This window comes from Macrotis lagotis, chromosome 7 (assembly GCF_037893015.1).
Source record: "Macrotis lagotis isolate mMagLag1 chromosome 7, bilby.v1.9.chrom.fasta, whole genome shotgun sequence".
NCBI classification, from domain to species: Eukaryota; Metazoa; Chordata; class Mammalia; order Peramelemorphia; family Peramelidae; genus Macrotis; species Macrotis lagotis.
This window is the reverse complement of record NC_133664.1, coordinates 110895948-110915016: the sequence shown is the minus strand read 5'-3', so window position 1 is coordinate 110915016 and position 19069 is coordinate 110895948. Positions and strand designations below refer to the sequence as shown.

General features: G+C 34.2%; 1 protein-coding gene and 1 pseudogene across 2 annotated transcripts in view; one reads left to right on the top strand and one right to left on the bottom strand.

Moving 5' to 3' along the window:
* Positions 1–19069, top strand: part of AKR1D1 (aldo-keto reductase family 1 member D1) — a 78380-nt gene that overhangs the window by 19440 nt on the left and 39871 nt on the right. For both annotated transcript variants that reach the window (XM_074193594.1, XM_074193595.1), the window contains exon 3: positions 2759–2875. In XM_074193594.1, the coding sequence (XP_074049695.1) occupies positions 2759–2875 (117 nt within the window). The remainder of the gene's footprint in view (positions 1–2758; positions 2876–19069) is intronic.
* LOC141492889 (ras GTPase-activating protein-binding protein 1-like) lies at positions 9827–11370 on the bottom strand (annotated as a pseudogene).

Below are 19069 nucleotides of genomic sequence, written 5' to 3'. Positions count from 1 at the left end.
AATTGGGGGAGGGGGGGCGAGAATTATCTAAGAGCTATTTACTCCTAAAACTTGTATAGAATTTGATTCTTATTTTTCAAAACAAATTCTACAGAATAGTCTCTCCAAAACTCACTAAGATATTTCAGCCTATCATAGAGCTTTAATTAGTGCTTTATCTGATAGGACAAAGAGAAGAGAGTGAGTTCTTGAAATTACTCAAAATCCCAAGAATTCTTTATTTATCCATCCCAGTTATGTGACATATGTATATCTGATAAATACATCTTGCATGGCTTACCAAAACATAGCCTTCAGCTGGAATAGTTGAAAATACCACCTGGACTCCAGTCTTCCATTTTCAACCCTAGGTAGCAAAATCATTAGATACATGCAAGGAATATGACTTCTTCTGATTTATAGCTTTCATTTCCACAACAATCAGTAGATGTGAGTAGAGATCAGAAGCTTTAAGGCATTTTGACAGGTACTCCCAAATATTTTTTGCTACAGCTACCACTCCACAGTGGTAGATATCCACTTGTACCAGTTGTCTCTGATGATTACCTACTCTTTCTAGTTACGCAGTGGCACTTTAGATAAAACTCAGGACATGGCATCAGGAAGACTTAACTTAATGGCTGTAATTCTTGGGCAACTCACTTTACATCTGTCTCCCTCAGTTCCCTCAACTGTAAACTTGGGATAATAATAACATCTAATTCTCAGGGTTTTTCTGAAGATCAGATATGACAATATTTGTAAAGGATTTAACATAGTGCCTGCTACAGATTAGACACTTAATAAATGTTTGTTGCCTTCTCTTCCCCACAGAACTTTGCCTCCAGACTTCTTACAAGTAGGGTATCTTCCTCTGTATTTTGCAATAAATTTCCAAGAACATAACAGTGTTTAAGTTTTCCTTATTTTCTCATCTAGCATGGGATATTTTTTCTTCAGGAAATTCAAATTCTCCCTCTATGGGAAAAATTTTTGAATATACCTCTAGGTTTACCTCTAGTCATGTAGAATTTCTTAGAGAACTTTTCTGTGTCATTGTCTTTAGTCTGACAGCTTCATAACGTTTGAATTCCTCTATATATCCTTGAAATGCTTTTATTTCTGATTTATTTCCTAGATTATTTCATCCTTGCAAGGTTCTTTTACTCTCTCAATTCTCTCAATTATTCTCTCAATTTTATTCTCTCAATTTAAAATCATCAGTACATGGTATAGAAGGTCAGATGATATAACCTTGATCCAGTTATCATTTATGAAACATTTATAAAGACTAAGGATTTCCTAAATGGACTAGAGATTGACTCCCCCATCTTTACCTGAGGCGCCTGAAAGATGGGGAACCAAACTGAGGGGGTGGCTTTTTTCTAAGGCTATGCCCTTAGATCTCCATTCCATTATGGTCTGCTTAATGTCAGTCACTAGTGATTAGCATCCAAATATCATTTAACCAATTAGCATAACTTAGATTTTACAAAGAAATATTTGCTAAAAGATAAAAATAACATAAGTACAAACCTTCCCTCTAACATTCCTTTACCACCTTTACCCAGAGGAAGGAAGATTCATATATAAAAGTTTTCAACTCAGGGATGTCACTTCCAAATGTAATGTAGGCAATGGAAAGATCACTATTCTCTTGACTACTTTCTATCCAATATTCTACTGGATGAATTTAGATCTCTTAGGACTTTACTTCTTACTGGGTTCAGCTGACTTAAAATTTTGGCATGGACTCCAACTCACAAACCTCTGGTGACTTGATCTGGCAAAACTTTAAACCTCACGCAATAGCAGGAAAACACAAATTCAAAGAAACAAAGAAAAGAGAACTATATTTATAGATAAAGTTGAATTAAAACCCCAGGTCTTTCCCTCCTCTTCTCCTGCCAAAGGCTTACAGTATGTCTTCTCTCAGTTGTAGTCAGTGAGAAGGAAAGAAGATTGCTATGGTCAGTGCTTTTCAAATACTCACCTTCCCTTCTTCACTAAATGATGGTCCCCTCATTCATCCCCCCCTTTCTCTAATCTTTACTATCTCCCCACATACTTTTTCTTTCATAAAAGTTCATTTCTTCCCACGTGGTTAGCCAAATTTAACTGTGGCTTCTCTGAGTCCAATATGAGGATTTCATCAGGCAAGCAGCTATTGGGTTTGTCTAGTCCTTTGATGTATTTGTTTATGACAACCTGTCTCCTACCTCTATGTCTCCCATGTCTAGAATATTCTCCCTCTTCATTCACACGCCCAGGAAATCATAACTTTTTTCAATGAATATTACAGATGCCATTAACTACACAAAGACTTCCTGCTTCCCCTAGTTGTTAGTACTTTTCCCACCTAAATGACATTGCATATTTTTATCTCTGTATCTATAGCCTACTTACCCTGCAGAAGAAAAGAAATATCTTGAGGACAGTGACTATTTTTGTTTTAATTTAACTCCAAGAACTAGTGCCACATCTTTTATCTAGTAGGCAATTAGCAAAAGTTTGTTGAATTGAATCAAACTTTTTTTTTCAGCAATAACATCATGGAAAGTGAAAATTTTGCCAGTACAGTAAGGACATTGACACCAACCAGGAGAGGGCAAGGACAGATTTAGTCAAATAATTCTTCAATGATTCATTTGAACCCTTTAAATACATTTGCTCTCTAATAAATGAATAATATTTTAGTTTATCTTTACCTAGGTACCATGAAATGAATTTTTTTATATCAGATGCCTTAGTTTTTACAATTTTCCTTTTTCTCTTTCAGTTATGGGGTACTTTCTTGGACCCAGAGATGGTACAACCAAGCTTGGAGAAGACACTCAAAAATCTTCAGCTAGATTATATTGATCTTTACATCATTGAGATACCAATGGCTTTCAAGGTAAATAGAAATCCCAAAAGGTCACCTGGTCTGCCAAGTGTGTGACTTCCTCCAGTTCCATTCAGGAGTCCATAAGTAAGAAAGGAAGAGACAGATCATGGGAGTCAACCTGAATAGAAACCAAAAAATATGTAGGTTGAATTCAGTATTTTTAAGAAAGCCTAATAACAACCTTCTCCCATTCCATTTCTCTTTGTGTCTCTCCCTTCCTATTCATCATCATCATGACTTCCAATACTTATATCCCTCAGTACTTTTCTCAGGTCATTGTTCTTGCTTTAATTTAAATTTCTTCCTTTCCCAATACTGATGCTAATTTTTAAGTTATTTTATTTTACTTTTTCAATTACATGCAAGGAATAGTTTTTAATATTCATCTTTTTGTAAGATTTTCTACCTCTCTTTCTCCCCCCCCCACAAAAGCAAGTAATCTGAGATAGGTTATACATGTACAATCATGTTTAACATATTTCCATATTAGTCATGTTGTGAAAGAAGAATCAAAACTAAAGGGAAAAATGCATAAGATAGAAAAAAATCATAAAACTAGTTTGTTTGTTTTTTTAGTGAGGCAATGGGGTTATGTGACTTAACCAAGATTGCACAGCTAGTAAATATCAAGTGTCTGAGACCAGATTTGAACTCAGGTCCTCCTAATTCCAGTGTTGATGCTTTATCCACTGTACCACCAATTACCCAGTGTTTTAAAGAAAAATAGTATGCTTTGGTCTGCCTTCAGACTCCATAGTTTTTTCCTCTGGATGTGGATGACATTTTCTATCACAAGTCTTGTACAATTGGTCTTAATCATTGAACTGCTTAGAGAAGCTTAGTCCATCATAGTTGATCATCTTGATACTAATGTTAATCAATTTAACTGTAGGCTGTCTTCTATTCTTGAATTCCTGACCCCACCTCAGCTTCATCTTCTTACCACTCATCCCTTACCAAAACCCACTTCTATTTTACTCCCATGATCTGTCTCTTCCCCTCTTACTTATGGATTCCTGAATGGAATTGAAGGAAGACACACACCTAGGATGACTGGAGACTCTCATCTAGGCTCTCTTATCCTTTTCTAAATAATTCCCTATTTAATTCCCCACAGAAACCATTCCAACACTTCTCTCCTGAAAGTTCCCAAACTTGTCCCTCTGTCCTTTCAAAATAACATCCTCTTACCTTACTAAGAAAATTGAAGTCATTTGTTCTCTCATCTCCTCTTTTCTTCATCTCAAAAACCCTATCAACATCATCTTCTAATCTCTGCTCTTTTCCTCCAATCTCTAATGAAGTGACTTTTCTCCTTGGAAAAAAGTCAACCTCTTTACATATGCCCTTGATTTCATCCCTTCCCTTCTTCACTAATTGATGGTCCCCTCATTCATCCCCCCTTTCTCTGATCTTCACTATCTCCCCATATACTTTTTCTTTCAATACTGTCTCCAAATATGCCCAAGCCTCTCACACAATTAAAAAAAGAATTTCTCTAGATCATAATATCACCTAAGGCTGTCATGTTCTTTTTTCCCTCTCAGTAAAAAAAGCTAATTATTTACACAGCCTTCACTTATGTTTTCCTGGTTCACTTCTTAAAATCTTTGCAGTCTGGCTTCCAACCACATCATTCAACTGAAATTGCTTTCTTCAAGGTGATCAATTTTCTCTTCACTGTAGGATCTGATGTTCTTTCTCAGACCTTATCTTTCTTGAGTTTGCTGCCTTGTTTCAAACTGCAAATCATAGATATTCTCCTGCCAACTTTTTAATGACTCTTCTGATGCTGTTCCTACCTGTCTTACCACTTTTTCTCAGTCTGCTTTGCTTGCTTATTTAACAAAATATATGTGTGTGTGTTAGCCCATCATAGTTGCTTGTCTTGCTACTAATGTTAATCAGTTTAACTGTATATTTTCTTCTATTCTTGAATTCCTGACCCCACCTCAGCTTCATCTGTTATGAATTAGCTCTTCTGGTTGTAGGTGTTCTCCAAGATTCAGTTCTTTTCCTTTTCTATACTCTTTCTCATGAATCTCAACAGCAAACAAGGGTTTAATTATCATGATTTTTAGATGATTTACATAAATGTATTTTATATATAGATAGATATATAGATAGATAGATGCATACATACATACATACATACATAATCACATCCATCTCTGCTTTGGTCCTGTGTAATCTTATAATTGAGTTGCTGGAGAGACATCTCAACTCAACTTGTTCAAAGCAAAATTCATTATCTTTTCTCAGACCCTACCTCCCTATAGAATTTTCATATAGGATAGGAACTATAATTCCTCTAGTCTCCCAGGTTTCAATACTATCTTCCCCCACCCCACATATCCAATCACTTCATCAAATCTTGACATTTAAAGCTCCACAATGTTTCTTCCATCTGATCCATTTTCTCATGGCCACTATCTTAGTTTAGAGAGGTCCTTACCACCTCTCACCTAGATTATGGCAATGATCTCCTAATTAGTCTTTCTGCTTCTTTCTTCCTCACTCCAATCCATTCTTTATACAGCTCCCAAAATCATTTTCCTGAAGCAAAAATGTGACCATATCATCCCTCCTTCTCAATAATACTTCAGTGGATTCTTATTTCCTCTAGGATAAAACACAAGTTCCTCAGTTGGTTTCTGAACCTCTTAGGTCATGGTCTTTCTCTAACTTTCTAGACTTATCATATATTCCTATCCTTTCTGAATTCTATAGTCTAGCCAAACTGAACCTGTCTTTTTTCTTCAAATAGGGTGCTCCATCTCCCATTTCTGTTTCTTTGTATTAGACATTCCCAAGCTCCACATCAGGGAAACTCTCCCCCTCTTCTTTCAAGATGCTGCTCAAGTACCACCTTTTACATGAAGCATTTCCTAATCACTCCAACTTCTAGTGCTCCTCTCCCTAACTATGCCTTGTATTTATTCTGTATATATTTGTACATGTTGTTTCTCCCTAGAATGTATTGCTTAAGAGTTGGGATTGTTTGATTGTTTTATCTTTGTCCCCAATGCTAGCACATTCCTACACTGTAGTAAGGTACTTTATGTGCTTCTTTGGTGATTCATTAACCCTACATAGACACCCATAGTAACCTTCATATTTTGTATGTTAATATTTAATATCCTTTATAAGTTTTGATTTCATTATGAATTTGTTTTTCATATGGAATCAATTAAAGTAGGACATTTCCAGAATTAAAAAGGGAAGGACATTATCATTTCCTAGAAAGATGAATTAAAGAATTTTAGTTCTACTTAATTTTTTTAATTTTTGACTAAAAATTTGGACTTATGGATTCTAAATGAGGGTATAATTATTCAAAAGAAATTGTATAGCCAGGAAAAAATGAATGAAGAATACCTATTTTCTTGATTAATATATACACTTGTAGGGATGACCAGAAGAGCTAATCCATAAATACATACCTCTTAGACCACGCAAGTGAACAATGAACTGGGTGTAGGATAGAATGGGAAAAAAAGAACAGACTAGGTTGTATTTGAGTAACTGCATCATGTTTTTCTTGAGCTCCTTATAATGCTATTCCAAAGTCTCATTCTAACATACAGGTGTCCTGGATTCCCAAAGATGTGCAAAGCACAAATACTGATGTGTTGGAATGATTTTGACCATAATCAAAGTAATAGGCTACATCTACTGTCTGAGGCACAGCCTTATTAAGTATAGAAAGGCTCTTCTTAATGACTCCAACTTTCTTCCTGGATCAATGATTTGCCCTTTTAATTCAAAGATTCTTCTAGTATTGCATGACTCCAAGTTATGGAACACTACAAACTCTAAAAAATTAAAAGTGAAGAAATGCATGGTGGGTTTGAGTGGGCTATATAACACATTATAAACAAAAATTATATGAGAGAAATAATATAATAAAGACTATCAAAGAAAATCAAAGAACTCCCTAAAAAGCAGAGTTGATAAAAGGGAAAAAGAGATACAAAAGCTTATTAAACAAAATAATTCCTTAAAAAGTAAAGAATTGAATATTTTATTTTTCTTCCTTAAGGATATGATTTCTCTGTCATCACACTCAACTGAGATCAATGTATAACATAGAACCAATGTAAAGTCTAACAGAATGCCTTCTGTGGGGGGTGGGGGGAAGGAAGCAAGAATGAGGGAAAATTGTAAAACTCAAAATAAAATCTTTCTTTAAAAAAAAGTAGAGAGGGGCAGCTAGATGGTGCAGTGGATAGAGCACCAGCCCTGGAGTCAGGAGTACTTGAGTTCAAATCTGGCCTCAGACACTTAATAATTAACTAGCTGTGTGGTCTTGGACAAGCCACTTAACCACATTGCCTTGCAAAAATAACCACCTAAAAAAATAGAGAAATGGACAAGTAAAAGCTAATGACTCCATAAGACATCAAGAAAGAATCAAAGTAAAAAGAAGGGGGAAGAAAAGAAGAAAATGTAAAATATTTCATTGGGGGGAAAAATACTGACCTGGAAAATATATCAAGAAAAGAACAATTTTTGATTGATCTGAATTAATTGACTGAAAGCCAAGAATAAAAAAAAAGGCTAGACATCAAATTTCAAGAAACTATCAAGGAAAACAACCCCAATTTAAATCCACAGGAAAAAATAGGAGTTGGAAGCATCTATTGATCCTGAAAGAAATCCCAAAATGAAAAATCCCAGTAATATTGAAGTTGATTTCTGGAACTTCAAGGTCACAGGCAAAATATGGCAAATAACCAGAAAGAAACCTTTCTTTTTATTTTGTTTCATTTCATTTTTTACAAATATAACATAAAAAATAAGAATACCTCCCTACTTCAATAAAAAAAAATTCCCACAAATTTAGAGACTTTAAAATTTTATCCCACAATCCAATTTTCCAAGTAGTAAAAACAGTAGTTTAGAATTCATTTTTCTGTAATTATACATCAAAAGCAAAAAAAAATTTAAGAATACTCTTTATTCTATGCCTCAGAGAAAATTGTGACTCTTGATTTTTCCAGCGTCAACAACTCCAAACCAGTGAGTAGTCCTGGTCTTTAATGAACAACTGGGGATTTGTTCTGCCCTCAAAATGTTAGCCAAAATCCTGGGTTTCTTACATGTTCTTGGAACATATTAAAAAGGAAAAAGAAGATGATTCCAATTTCAATTATAAGCAGAAGATATAGTCCTTTGAGATAAAACCAGGAAGGAAGGAAGGAAGGAAAGAAGGAAGGAAGGAAGGAAGGAAGGAAGGAAGGAAGGAAGGAAGGAAGGAAGGAAGGAAGGAAGGAAGGAAGGAAGGAAGGAAGGAATGGAGGGAGGGAAAAGAACGAAGGAAGAAATCTCATTCAAAAGAAAGATGAAAAGAAGAAAGGAAGGATGTGAAAGGAAGGAAGAAATCTCATTCATATATTTGAGGTGAGAAAGAAATTTCAGGGTTTTTTCTACTTTTAAAATTAATTTTTCTTAAACATTGTTCCACAAAACTGGAATTGGGAACAAGGACTTAGGGAACAGGAAGGAAAACAGAACATACCAAAAAAGAATCATTAATGCAATCGAGAAAGAGCCAAAAATGATATCAAACATATAACAGGTCAGGGTCATTATTCAAGATACCCAAAGCTGAATGCAGTGAGAGTAAAAATTTGTGCCATTAAGTGAAGATTTATTTTTTATGTATTTTTTCTTTTCTTTTTTTAGAAGAAAATATTTATTTTGAGTTTTACAATTTTTCCCCTAATCTTACTTCCCTCCCCCCACCCCCCATAGCCATGGTGTACATTGATCCAAATTGAGTGTGATGAGAGAGAAATCATATCCTTAAGGAAGAAACATAAAGGATAAGAGATAGCAAGATCAGACAATAAGATATCAGTTGTTTTTCCTAAATTTAGGGTAATAGTGCTTGGTCCAACTCCACAGTTGTTTCTCTGGATACAGATGGCATTCTTCATTGCAGAGAGCCCCAAATTGTCCCTGATTTATTGCACTGATGGAATGAGTGAGTCCATCAAGGTTGATCATTGCCCCTATGTTGCTGTTAGGGTGTACAGTGTTTTTCTGGTTCTGCTCATCTCACTCAACATCAGTTCATGCAAATCTCTCCAGGCTTCCCTGAATTTCCATTCCTCTTGGTTTCTAATAGAACAATAGTGTTCCATGGCATACCTTTACCACAGTTTGCTAAGCCATTCCCCAATTGAAGGACATTTACTTGATTTCTAATATTTTGCCACCACAAACAGGGCTGCTATGAATATTTTTGTACAGGTGATATTTTTACCCTTTTTCATCATCTCTTCAGGGTATAGGCCCAGTAGTGGTATTGCTGGATCTAAGGGTATGCACATTTTTGTTGCCCTTTGGGCATAGTTCCAAATTTCTCCAGAAAGGGTGGATGAGTTCACAGCTCCACCAACAATATAATAGTGTCCCAGATTTCCCACAACCCTTCCAACAATGATCATTATCCTTTCTGGTCATTTTGGCCAGTCTGAGAGGTATGAGGTGGTACCTCAGAGAAGTTTTAATTTGCATTTCTCCAATAAGTAATAATATGGAGCAATTTTTCATATGACTATGGATTGCCTTGATCTCCTCATCTGTAAAATGTCTTTGCATATCATTTGACCATTTGTCAGTTGGGGAATGGCTTTTAAAAAAATAGGACTCAGTTCTCTGTATATTTTAGAAATGAGTCCTTTGTCAGAAACATTAGTTGTAACAGTTGTTTCCCAGTTTACTACATTTCTTTTGATCTTGGTTACAGTGATTTTGCCTGTGCAAAAGAGTTTTTAATTTAATGTAATCAAAATCATCTAGTTTGTTTTTAGTGAAGTTCTCCATCTCTTCCTTAGTCATAAACTGCTTCCCTTTCCATAGATCTCTCAGGTAAACTAGTCCTTGATCTTCTAATTTTCTTATAGTATTGTTTTTTATGTCCAAATCCTGTAACCATTTGGATCTCATTAAGTGAAGATTTATACACCAAATTCATTGACTTTGACCAATCTCCTAGTCTGGTTCCCAAATCCTGATTTGTAGGACATTTCTCCACGGGGAGGCTCTTTCACTCCTCCACTAAGTCCACTGTATGGATGTCCTGATCCATATATTTTGTCATCTCATTGATCACTTTTTCTGGCAGCTTGTGTCTTCTTTTCCTCAATATTTGAATATACCTTACCTCTGAACATGATGGGACTACTGCCAAGGATGTTCTGAACTGACTCTAGGTCATCAAACACCACAAAAACAAAACTGGGTAGCTTCCCACCTCTATTAATTTGAAGTTACACAACATTCCCGTAACTTTTTAAGGAAACCCAGAAACATGGGATGAAATCTTTTAGTTCTGCTTTGTCTAAATCATGTGAAAGATTTCCACAAAAAGCTGGTGACTATCTGAACATCTCAAAATTCTCCTTGTATCCATAACACCCTTTCATCACCTTCACTAATTGGTCTGAGTCTCCTTTGGGATAGGAAATTAGTTCATTTTCTCTCACTCTCTGATCCCTCTGGGACCTCTGGTAGTGTCTGAGATTTCAGTTTTGATTCTGGGTGAATCTGTGAAGTGGTTCTTTAACAATCTGAGGTGGTGTTCCAGACACTAAAACAGCTTCATTAGATGGAAAATTCTAACTGGTGAGCTCTTTGACTTTCCTCAGAAACAAGCTCTTCTGAAGCTGATTTAGACTTTTCTTCATGAATTTCAGGTTCATTTTCTTTTTTTTTTTAGGGTTTTTTTTTTTTTTTTGCAAGGCAATTGGGGTTAACTGGCTTACCCAAGGCCAAACAGCTAGGTCATTATGAAATGTCTGAGACCTGATTTGAACCCAGGTACTCCTGACTCCAGGGCTGGTGCTTTATCTACTGAGCCACCTAGCTGCCCCGAGGTACATTTTCTTACTTGGATTTCAGTTTTGATTTTGACTCCAGCTCCGCAATAATCTTCTCTAGTTGCTCTTCCAGGTCATTGCTGCTGGCCTAGTCATAAAAAGTTCCAGTCTTCCCAAACTACCACAGAAGTCTACTGTCTTTCCTCTTGTTATTTGACTACTTCCTCAATTCTTCTTGAAGTTCAGTGACAAACCCATCAAAAACCTCTTCTTGGTATAGGAAGATGTCATTATGAACATAGAATATTTTTAGCAACAGAATCCTCTGGTGCAAATACAAATGACTATGCATATATCGCTAAAATGTTTTGTAAGTATTGGACAGAGTCCTATCATATAGACTACAACACCATCTTTGAGAATTCCATGAGCATCCATGTGATGAATCTTAGTGTGATAATTTGTAAAGTTTTGGAATACCACTTTCCAATGAATTTCTTTTTGTCTATAGATAGTATCACTTGGTTTTCCTTTAGAATTCAAACCTTGATGGACATAAGATGAGTTATTTCCATAAAACACATTCTACATGTCTAATTCCTAGTTCAGCAGAATATAATATTGTCTCACAAATTCCTGCCTAACCAGCAGGGGACTTAGTTTTTCCATAACCATCTTGCTGGTCAACTGAAATCTATTAGACTGAGCAGGAAAGGAAGAGTCTTCATTCAGAAGCAAGCTAGGGAGCAAAATTCTGTAATGCACAGGTGTCCACCAATCATTCAGATTTTGTGGAGCCATGGTCAGGATCTCACAAATTTAGCAGCTTCTACATAAAAAGAGTGGAAAACTTGGAATACAATAGTCCAAAACACCAAAGAGCTAGGATTATAACCAGTGATAGGATTCAAATAAGTTAACAACAGGTCTCTGCTCCTAATGACCATTTTAAATGTATTAAAAGATATACCGAAAGGTACTTTTCATGCATTTAATACTCAAATAACAATAAAAGCGGCACACAAAACTAGATAATGCTATATTACTTACAGTAAGCAGACATATCGTTATGGAACAAAAACAACCACATGACCACAGCAGCCATTGTTGGAACATGTGCAGAACCAAAACTCATTCTAAGTTTTTTTTCTTCTACTTCCATGGCTTCCAAAATGGATGATAAGATAACCCTTGAGACCTATATTTCTATTGGACCATTGTTTCCCAACTTTTTAATGATTTCACTGTTCAGGGAACACCAGCATACTCATAATATCTTGGGAAGAATTTGGGGCATAACACAAAGCAGAAACAAATGACAACTTGTCACCTCCTGACTGTTTGGCACTTTTTCTCTTTTCATTATATATATGCTTACTTAAGTAACAAAAATGAGAAAATTAAATGTAGTATTTCATCAAAGTTACAATAAGTTTTAATAAATGAATAAATAAATATTACTTGCATAGTTCCATCAATTTTTTTCACCTATGGCTGGAAAGAACATTATTATGGGAACTTGGAAAACACTGTTGGGTAGATCAAGGTTTAAAAAGAGTAAGGAATGTAAATTTGTGATTTCCACATTAAGCAACTGCCCAGGTGCCCACCTTAGAGAGATCACTAATTACAAGTGCCATTTTACCAACTGATTTGCCAAACTCAACATTAAATTAGATATTGGTTATGCCAAACCAGTGCAAACCAACTGGATCCTACCACTGATTATAATCTAGAATAACCTATCCAACAAAACTAAACATTATCCTTCAGGGGCAAAATAGACATTTAATAAAATAGAGGAATTTCAAGTATTCCAATGTGAAAGCCAGAGAGTAATAGAAAAGTTGATGTTCAAACATAACTCAGTAGAAGCATACAAATGTAAACATGAAAGAGAAATCATAAGGAACTCAATAAGGTTGAAATGTTTACATTTCTATTTGGAAAAATGACTCCTAAGAACTTTATCATTATTAAGACAGTCAGGAATATACTTAGAGAGAAGACATGGGTAGTTGATTTTCTTGGAATGATCTCAAAAAAACTGAAGGAGTAAGAAAGAGGGAAGAAAGAGAAGGGGACATGAAGAATGGGGGGAATGATCTTCTATAAAAGAGAGAAAATGGGGAGGGAGGGTTAAAGGACATTGCTTGAACCTCTCAGAATTTGTTCAAAGAGGGAAATGTGTGTATGTGCGTGAGTGAGTGTGTGTTGTGTGTGTGTGTGTATGTGTGTGTGCAAACACTCAAATGGGAATAATAATCTCTCGTATGTAACAAGGAAGTAGAAAATGAAAAGATTAAGGGAAAAGGTACAGGAATAATTTTTAAAAGCAGGCAAATTAATGGAGGCAATGGTTAAAAGCAAAACATACTTTTGAATGTAGACATGGTAAAAAGTTAAAAAAAAATAAAAAGAAAGAACCAAATAGTTGGGATCAACCCAGGTCAGAAATGACGTGGGACAATCTCAGACTTTGGAGAAAAAAAGGATACATGTAGTAATAGTGCCAGGATGTCTGTAAACATTTTCCCAAACTACTGGACAAAATCAGGAAACTGGGCTTAGTTATGTTTTATCAGCTGTTGCATTTGCTGGTTTAGAGAACCATGGATAGAAAAGTATTAAGTAAGGAATTTATAATCAATTTGCTCCTATATAATTTTGAGACCTACACCTAGAACCAGAATTAAGATGAAGAATAGGAAAAATACTGTGAGTTGGAAAGCACCCAGATTCCCTAATAAGCCCACACCTCCATTATTTTATTTCTTTTATTATTTCTATTTTATTATTATTATTTCTTTCACTTCTATAATTATGGATAAAGATAGATATGGATATCTTTTTCTATCTTTATGAAGATAGACATAAATCTATAGAGAATTCATTCTCATTTTTGTGTGTGATGGTCAATAGTTCTAGGCCTACTGTATTTTCTTTTATAGTTTGGCTGGCCTACTACCATTGAAAAGCAAATTAATTTGGATAGTATTGTCATTTTTATCATATAGGCTTATTCTACTCATGAGCAATTAATATTTTCTCTAATTATTTAAATATGTCCTTATTTCTATAATAGTTTGTAGTTGCTTCTACCTAGATTTTGTGTGTATCTTGAAAGGTAGACTCTGAAGTAATTTTTATATTCTAAAATAATTTTAAATGGAATTTGTCTTTTGATCTCCTTCTACTGGTTAGTAGGTATTATTGTGGGAATGATGATGATTTGTGTAGATTTATTTTATAACCCACAACTTAGCTGAAGTTATTTATATGAATTTAAGAATTTATAAAATGCACATCCAATCAGTTGCAAAAAAGTAATCATTTTAGTTGTTCTTTACTTCTGTTTATTTCTTTAATTTCTTTTTTCTGTCATATTTCTTGCCAGTCAACATTTTTAGAAATTTATTAAGTAGAAGTGGATATACTTGTTTTATTCCTGAATTTATTGGAAAAATTCTAGTTTATCTCCATTTTATATATGTGTGTGTATAAATATATATATATAAATATAAAAACAAACATAATTTATAAAGTTTATCATGATAAGAAAATATATATTAATTGTGTTTTCTAGGTTTTCTTAAAAAACCGAAATGGGGGTTGTATTTTGTTAAAAAGTTTTTTTTTAACAGTACCTAGTGACATAATCACATGTTTTTTGTTTTGTTGTTAATATAGTTAATTAAGTTTATTATTTTTCTAATACTTAAAAATCCTCTATTCATATTTTTAGGTTTTTGCAAGGCAATGTGGTTAAGTGGCTTGCCCAAGACCACACAGATAGGTAATTATTAAATGTCTGAAACCAGATTGGAACTCAGGTACTCCTGACTCCAGGGCCAGTGCTCTATCCACTGCACCACCTAGCTGCCCCCCAAGGGACCTAGCCACCACCCCCATTCTTAATATAAATCTAACTTGGTCATAGTATATAATCTTTGTGATATGCTGCTTCAGAGTCTTTGCTAGTATGTTATTTAAATTATTTTCATCTGTTCATTAGATATGTAGTTTTCTTTTTTCTGTTTTAACTCTATGGTTCTCAATAGACTATCAATGCTAAAGCCATTGATCATTTAAGTTGAAGTCAATCCTTTCCTAGCTGAAATTCTAACAAGAAAAGGTTTTGAATGTCACATGGCAAAGCACCTGGTATTGATTTTATTCTTGCTAAGATTTACCAAATGGGGAGGTCCATTGCTCAAGTAAAAGTTGACTGAAGTTTTTCCACATTATATGGCAAGAGGAGGTTATTCCACGGGAGTTTAAAGACACCTCTGTTGTCCATCTCTATAAAGGTAAATGGAATAGATTGTCTTTTAAAAATCACAGGATCATTACTGGCAAAATTCTTGCCAGATTCCTCTTTAATAGGCTGATCTTTCACCTGGAAGATAGTCATCTACCTGAGAATCAGTGTGGCTTCAGAGAGGACTGAGAAATGGTTAATATGGTGTTTGTAGCCTGATAACTATAAGAGAAATACCAGGAGCAAAACAGAAGTTTGTACAGGTTTGTAGATCTGACTAGGACCTTTGAAACTGTCAGTTGTGAAGGCTTAATGTCCAAATTTGTTTGCCCAGAGAAATTCTTCTATATTATAGCAAGTTTGCCCATGTTTTGAATAATGGATATTACTCTTGTTCCTTCTCAATCACTAATGGTGTACAAGGCTGTGTCCTTGTTCCTAAGCACTTTTCAGTCATGTTGTCAAATGCCTTCAGTGAGAAGGAACATTGGTATCAAGGTCAGCTACTGCATTGATAGTAAATTCTTCAACATGAAAAGGTTCTAAGCCCAGATTAAAGTAGAAGGATGGTAGTGCATGGTTTTTAGTTTGCAGATGTTTGTGCATGCAGAGCAGCCTCTGAAGCTGAGATACAACAAAGTATGGCCCCATTCTCTGCTGCTTGAACTAATTTTAGCCTACCAATTAGCACCAAGAAGACACAGGTGTTCCATTAGCCAACACTACATCATCCATATGAGGAACCATTGAATAAAACAAATAAAGAAGTTTTGAATATTGTGGGTGAGTTCACTTACCTGTCAGTAAACTTTCCAGAGAGGTACACATTGATAATGAGGATGATGAATGCATTGCCAGAGCTAGTTCAGTGTTTGGGAGCCTATGAAGGAACGTGTGGGAGAGAAGAAGTATTAGACTGACTATCAAACAATGTCTACAGAGCCATGTGTTGGCCTCATTGTTGTATGCCTATGAAATCTGGACAGTCTACTAGTGCCATGGCAGAAAATTGAATCACTTCAATTTGATTCTGAAGATCACCTGGTAGGATAAGATACCAGACATTGAGGTCTTTTCTCTAAATAAACTGCAAAGCATTCAATATCTAACTACAGAGAGTTTAACTCCAATGGGCTGGCCACATTGTTCAAATGCATATATATCTATATATCTATATCTATATCTATATCTATATCTATATCTATATCTATATGTATATGTGTATATATATATATATATATATATATATATATATATATATATATATATATATATATATATACATACATTGGCACAGGACCACCAAGCATGGAATACCTTCTCAGAAAAAGTTCTATGCTCTATGACCAAAGCAGAATTGAAATAGCTCAAATGAAATGCAAAATGTAGAAATTTAGAGTATCTACCCCAACTTTTCACATGACCAATTTGCACCTAAACCTGAGATAGAGCATTCTGAGCTCATATTGGCATGATCAACCACAACTAGATAAATTATAACTTAACTCTAACATAATAATATTATTTTGGTTCTCTTCAAGAACAAAACATGACAACCAGCCAATTCATTAATTTACTCTTTCTCCATTTTGTTAATAACCATGTTTAAAGATATAAATTTTACCCTAATGATTTATTTGGCTACATTCCAAAAACTTTGGAATATTGTCTCATATCAATGTTTTCTTTAATGGGAATTATCTATTGTTTTTCTAATTTAGAATTTAGTCTACAGTTGACTTAGTTAAGACTGTCTATAACATTTCTGCTTTTATACATTGCATTATGCTGTTAAATATGATCAATCTTTTATAGGTACCATGCATACTCCTTTTGATTTCCATCCAGTAATCACCAAAGATCTATCATATTTAATTTTTCTAAAATTCTGTTCAGGTTATTAATATTTTGTCTATTTTATATTTATCTGGAATTGATGGGAGTAAATTGAAGTTTTTTTCACTGATAGTTTTATTATCTATTTCTCTTAATAATTCATTTAGCTTTTCTTTAAGTATTTAGAAGCTGTAACAGTCAATGCATCAATTCATTGTCTATATTGTTTTTCAGTAAAATGTAATATCTCTCTTTTAATTAAATTTTTTGTTGTTACTTATATAAAATATTAATTGCAATATCTTTTTTTGAGACTTAAAAAATTTTGTTCTAATCGCTTCATTTAATTCTGTGTGGGATTTTATTTGAATGTGTTTCTTGGGCAGCTAAGTAGCACAGTGAATAGAGCACCTGCCCTGGAGTTAGGAGGACCTCAGTTCAAATCCAGTCTCAGACGTTTAATAATTAATAGCTGTGTGACCTTGGTTAAGTCACTTAACCCCATTGCCATGCAAAAACTAAATAAATAAAAGTAGTTTTGCTTTCTAATCCATTCTGCTAAACTCTTTACTTTTATGGGTATGTTCATTTCATTCACATTCATAGTTATGAGTTAATTGTTTATTTCCCTTCATTTATTCTCATAAGTTTTTCTTCTTTATACTCCTCAATCCCTTTTTATCAAGTTATTATCCTTAATTTTTTCCTTTTTAACTTTGTCTTCCCTATCTTTTGTCTAAACTTGGACTTTGTTTTTCTTATGACAAATTTCTTCCTACATCTTTTCTCCTTCTTATATTTTCCTTCCCCCTTTTCCCATTCTGATCTGCTTCTCTACTGAATTAAATAGAATGCTACACCTAACTCTATGTGTATATTCTACCCTCTTTTGACTTCTTTAGGGGGGAAAAAGCCAAAGTGTTGCCCACTCCTCACCTCCTTCTATGTAATCTGATTATTTATTGAAAAATTATCTCATTATTTTTCCTATTTTCCTCTATTTCCTTTCCATTATCTTTTTATTTCTAATATCTTTAATCAGAGAAACACTATGTATTGGTCTTCTGTTCAGTTATCTCCCTCTATGACCTATGATTTTAAGATTCTAAATAAACCTTTTTAACATAGCTCCCTTCCATTAGAAAGTAGATAGTTCATCCTTATGAAGTCCCTTTATAATTATTCATTTTTATTTCACTTTTGATTCCTATATTTTTGCTTCAAAATTCATTTTCAGCTATGATTTTTAAAAAGATTATTTCACTGAAGATCCATTTTTTCCTTGCAGGATTATACTCATTTTTTTGTTGGGCATGTTATTCCACTTGTAGGTCTTTATCTTTTTCCTTTAGGAATATCTCTTTGCATCTTCTCCAATATGATAGCTTACAATAATAACTGTTAAATTCTGTATAATCCAGGCTGCAAATCCTTGATTTTTAATTCTTTCTTTCTTTATGTCTGCTTGTAGCATTTTTTCTATTGTCTGAAAGTTCTGGATTTTGGCAATGACATTCCTGGGAGTTTTCTTTTGGTGATTTCTTTCAGAAAGTGATTCAAAATATAATTTTTCTCTTATCACATTCAATTGAGATCAATGTATACTATGGAAACAATGTAAAGACTAAGAGAATGCCTTCTTCGGGGGGGGAGCAAGAATGGGGGTAAAATTGTAAAACTCAAATAAAATCTTTCTAAAAAAAGAAAGTGATTCATAAATTCTTTTTATTTTCACATTGCCATCTGATATTTTGTGACAATTTTCTTTTTTGTAATAGATTTCAGAAAATCTTATGATTTCTAAATTATCTCTTTTTTTGTTTTCTAGGTCAGTTATATTTGAGGTGAGGTAGTTTATATTTTCTTCTGTCTTCTCATTCTTTTAAGTTTGTTTCTAAGAGTTTTGTCTCCTTGAGTAACCACTTTGAGTTCATTTTGAGTATGAAATTTGTTACTAGGATAAGTATTATAACTCTTCTGTTAAGCTGCTGATCATTTTCTAATTCTCTCCTTTATAGCACTTGTTTTTCTTCTATAAAGCATTTTTAAAACTCTTGCATTATTTATTTAAAGAATTCTACTTGGTCCTGAAATTTTCTTCATATGCTATCATATCAAAAATTATACTTTTTGAGATTAACAGAACCAGAAAAACACTGTGCACCCTAACAGGAACATCGGGGTGATGATAAACCTTGATGGACTCGCTCATTCTATCAGCGCAACAATCAGGGACAATTTTGGGCTGTCTGCAATGGAGAATGCCATCTGTATCCA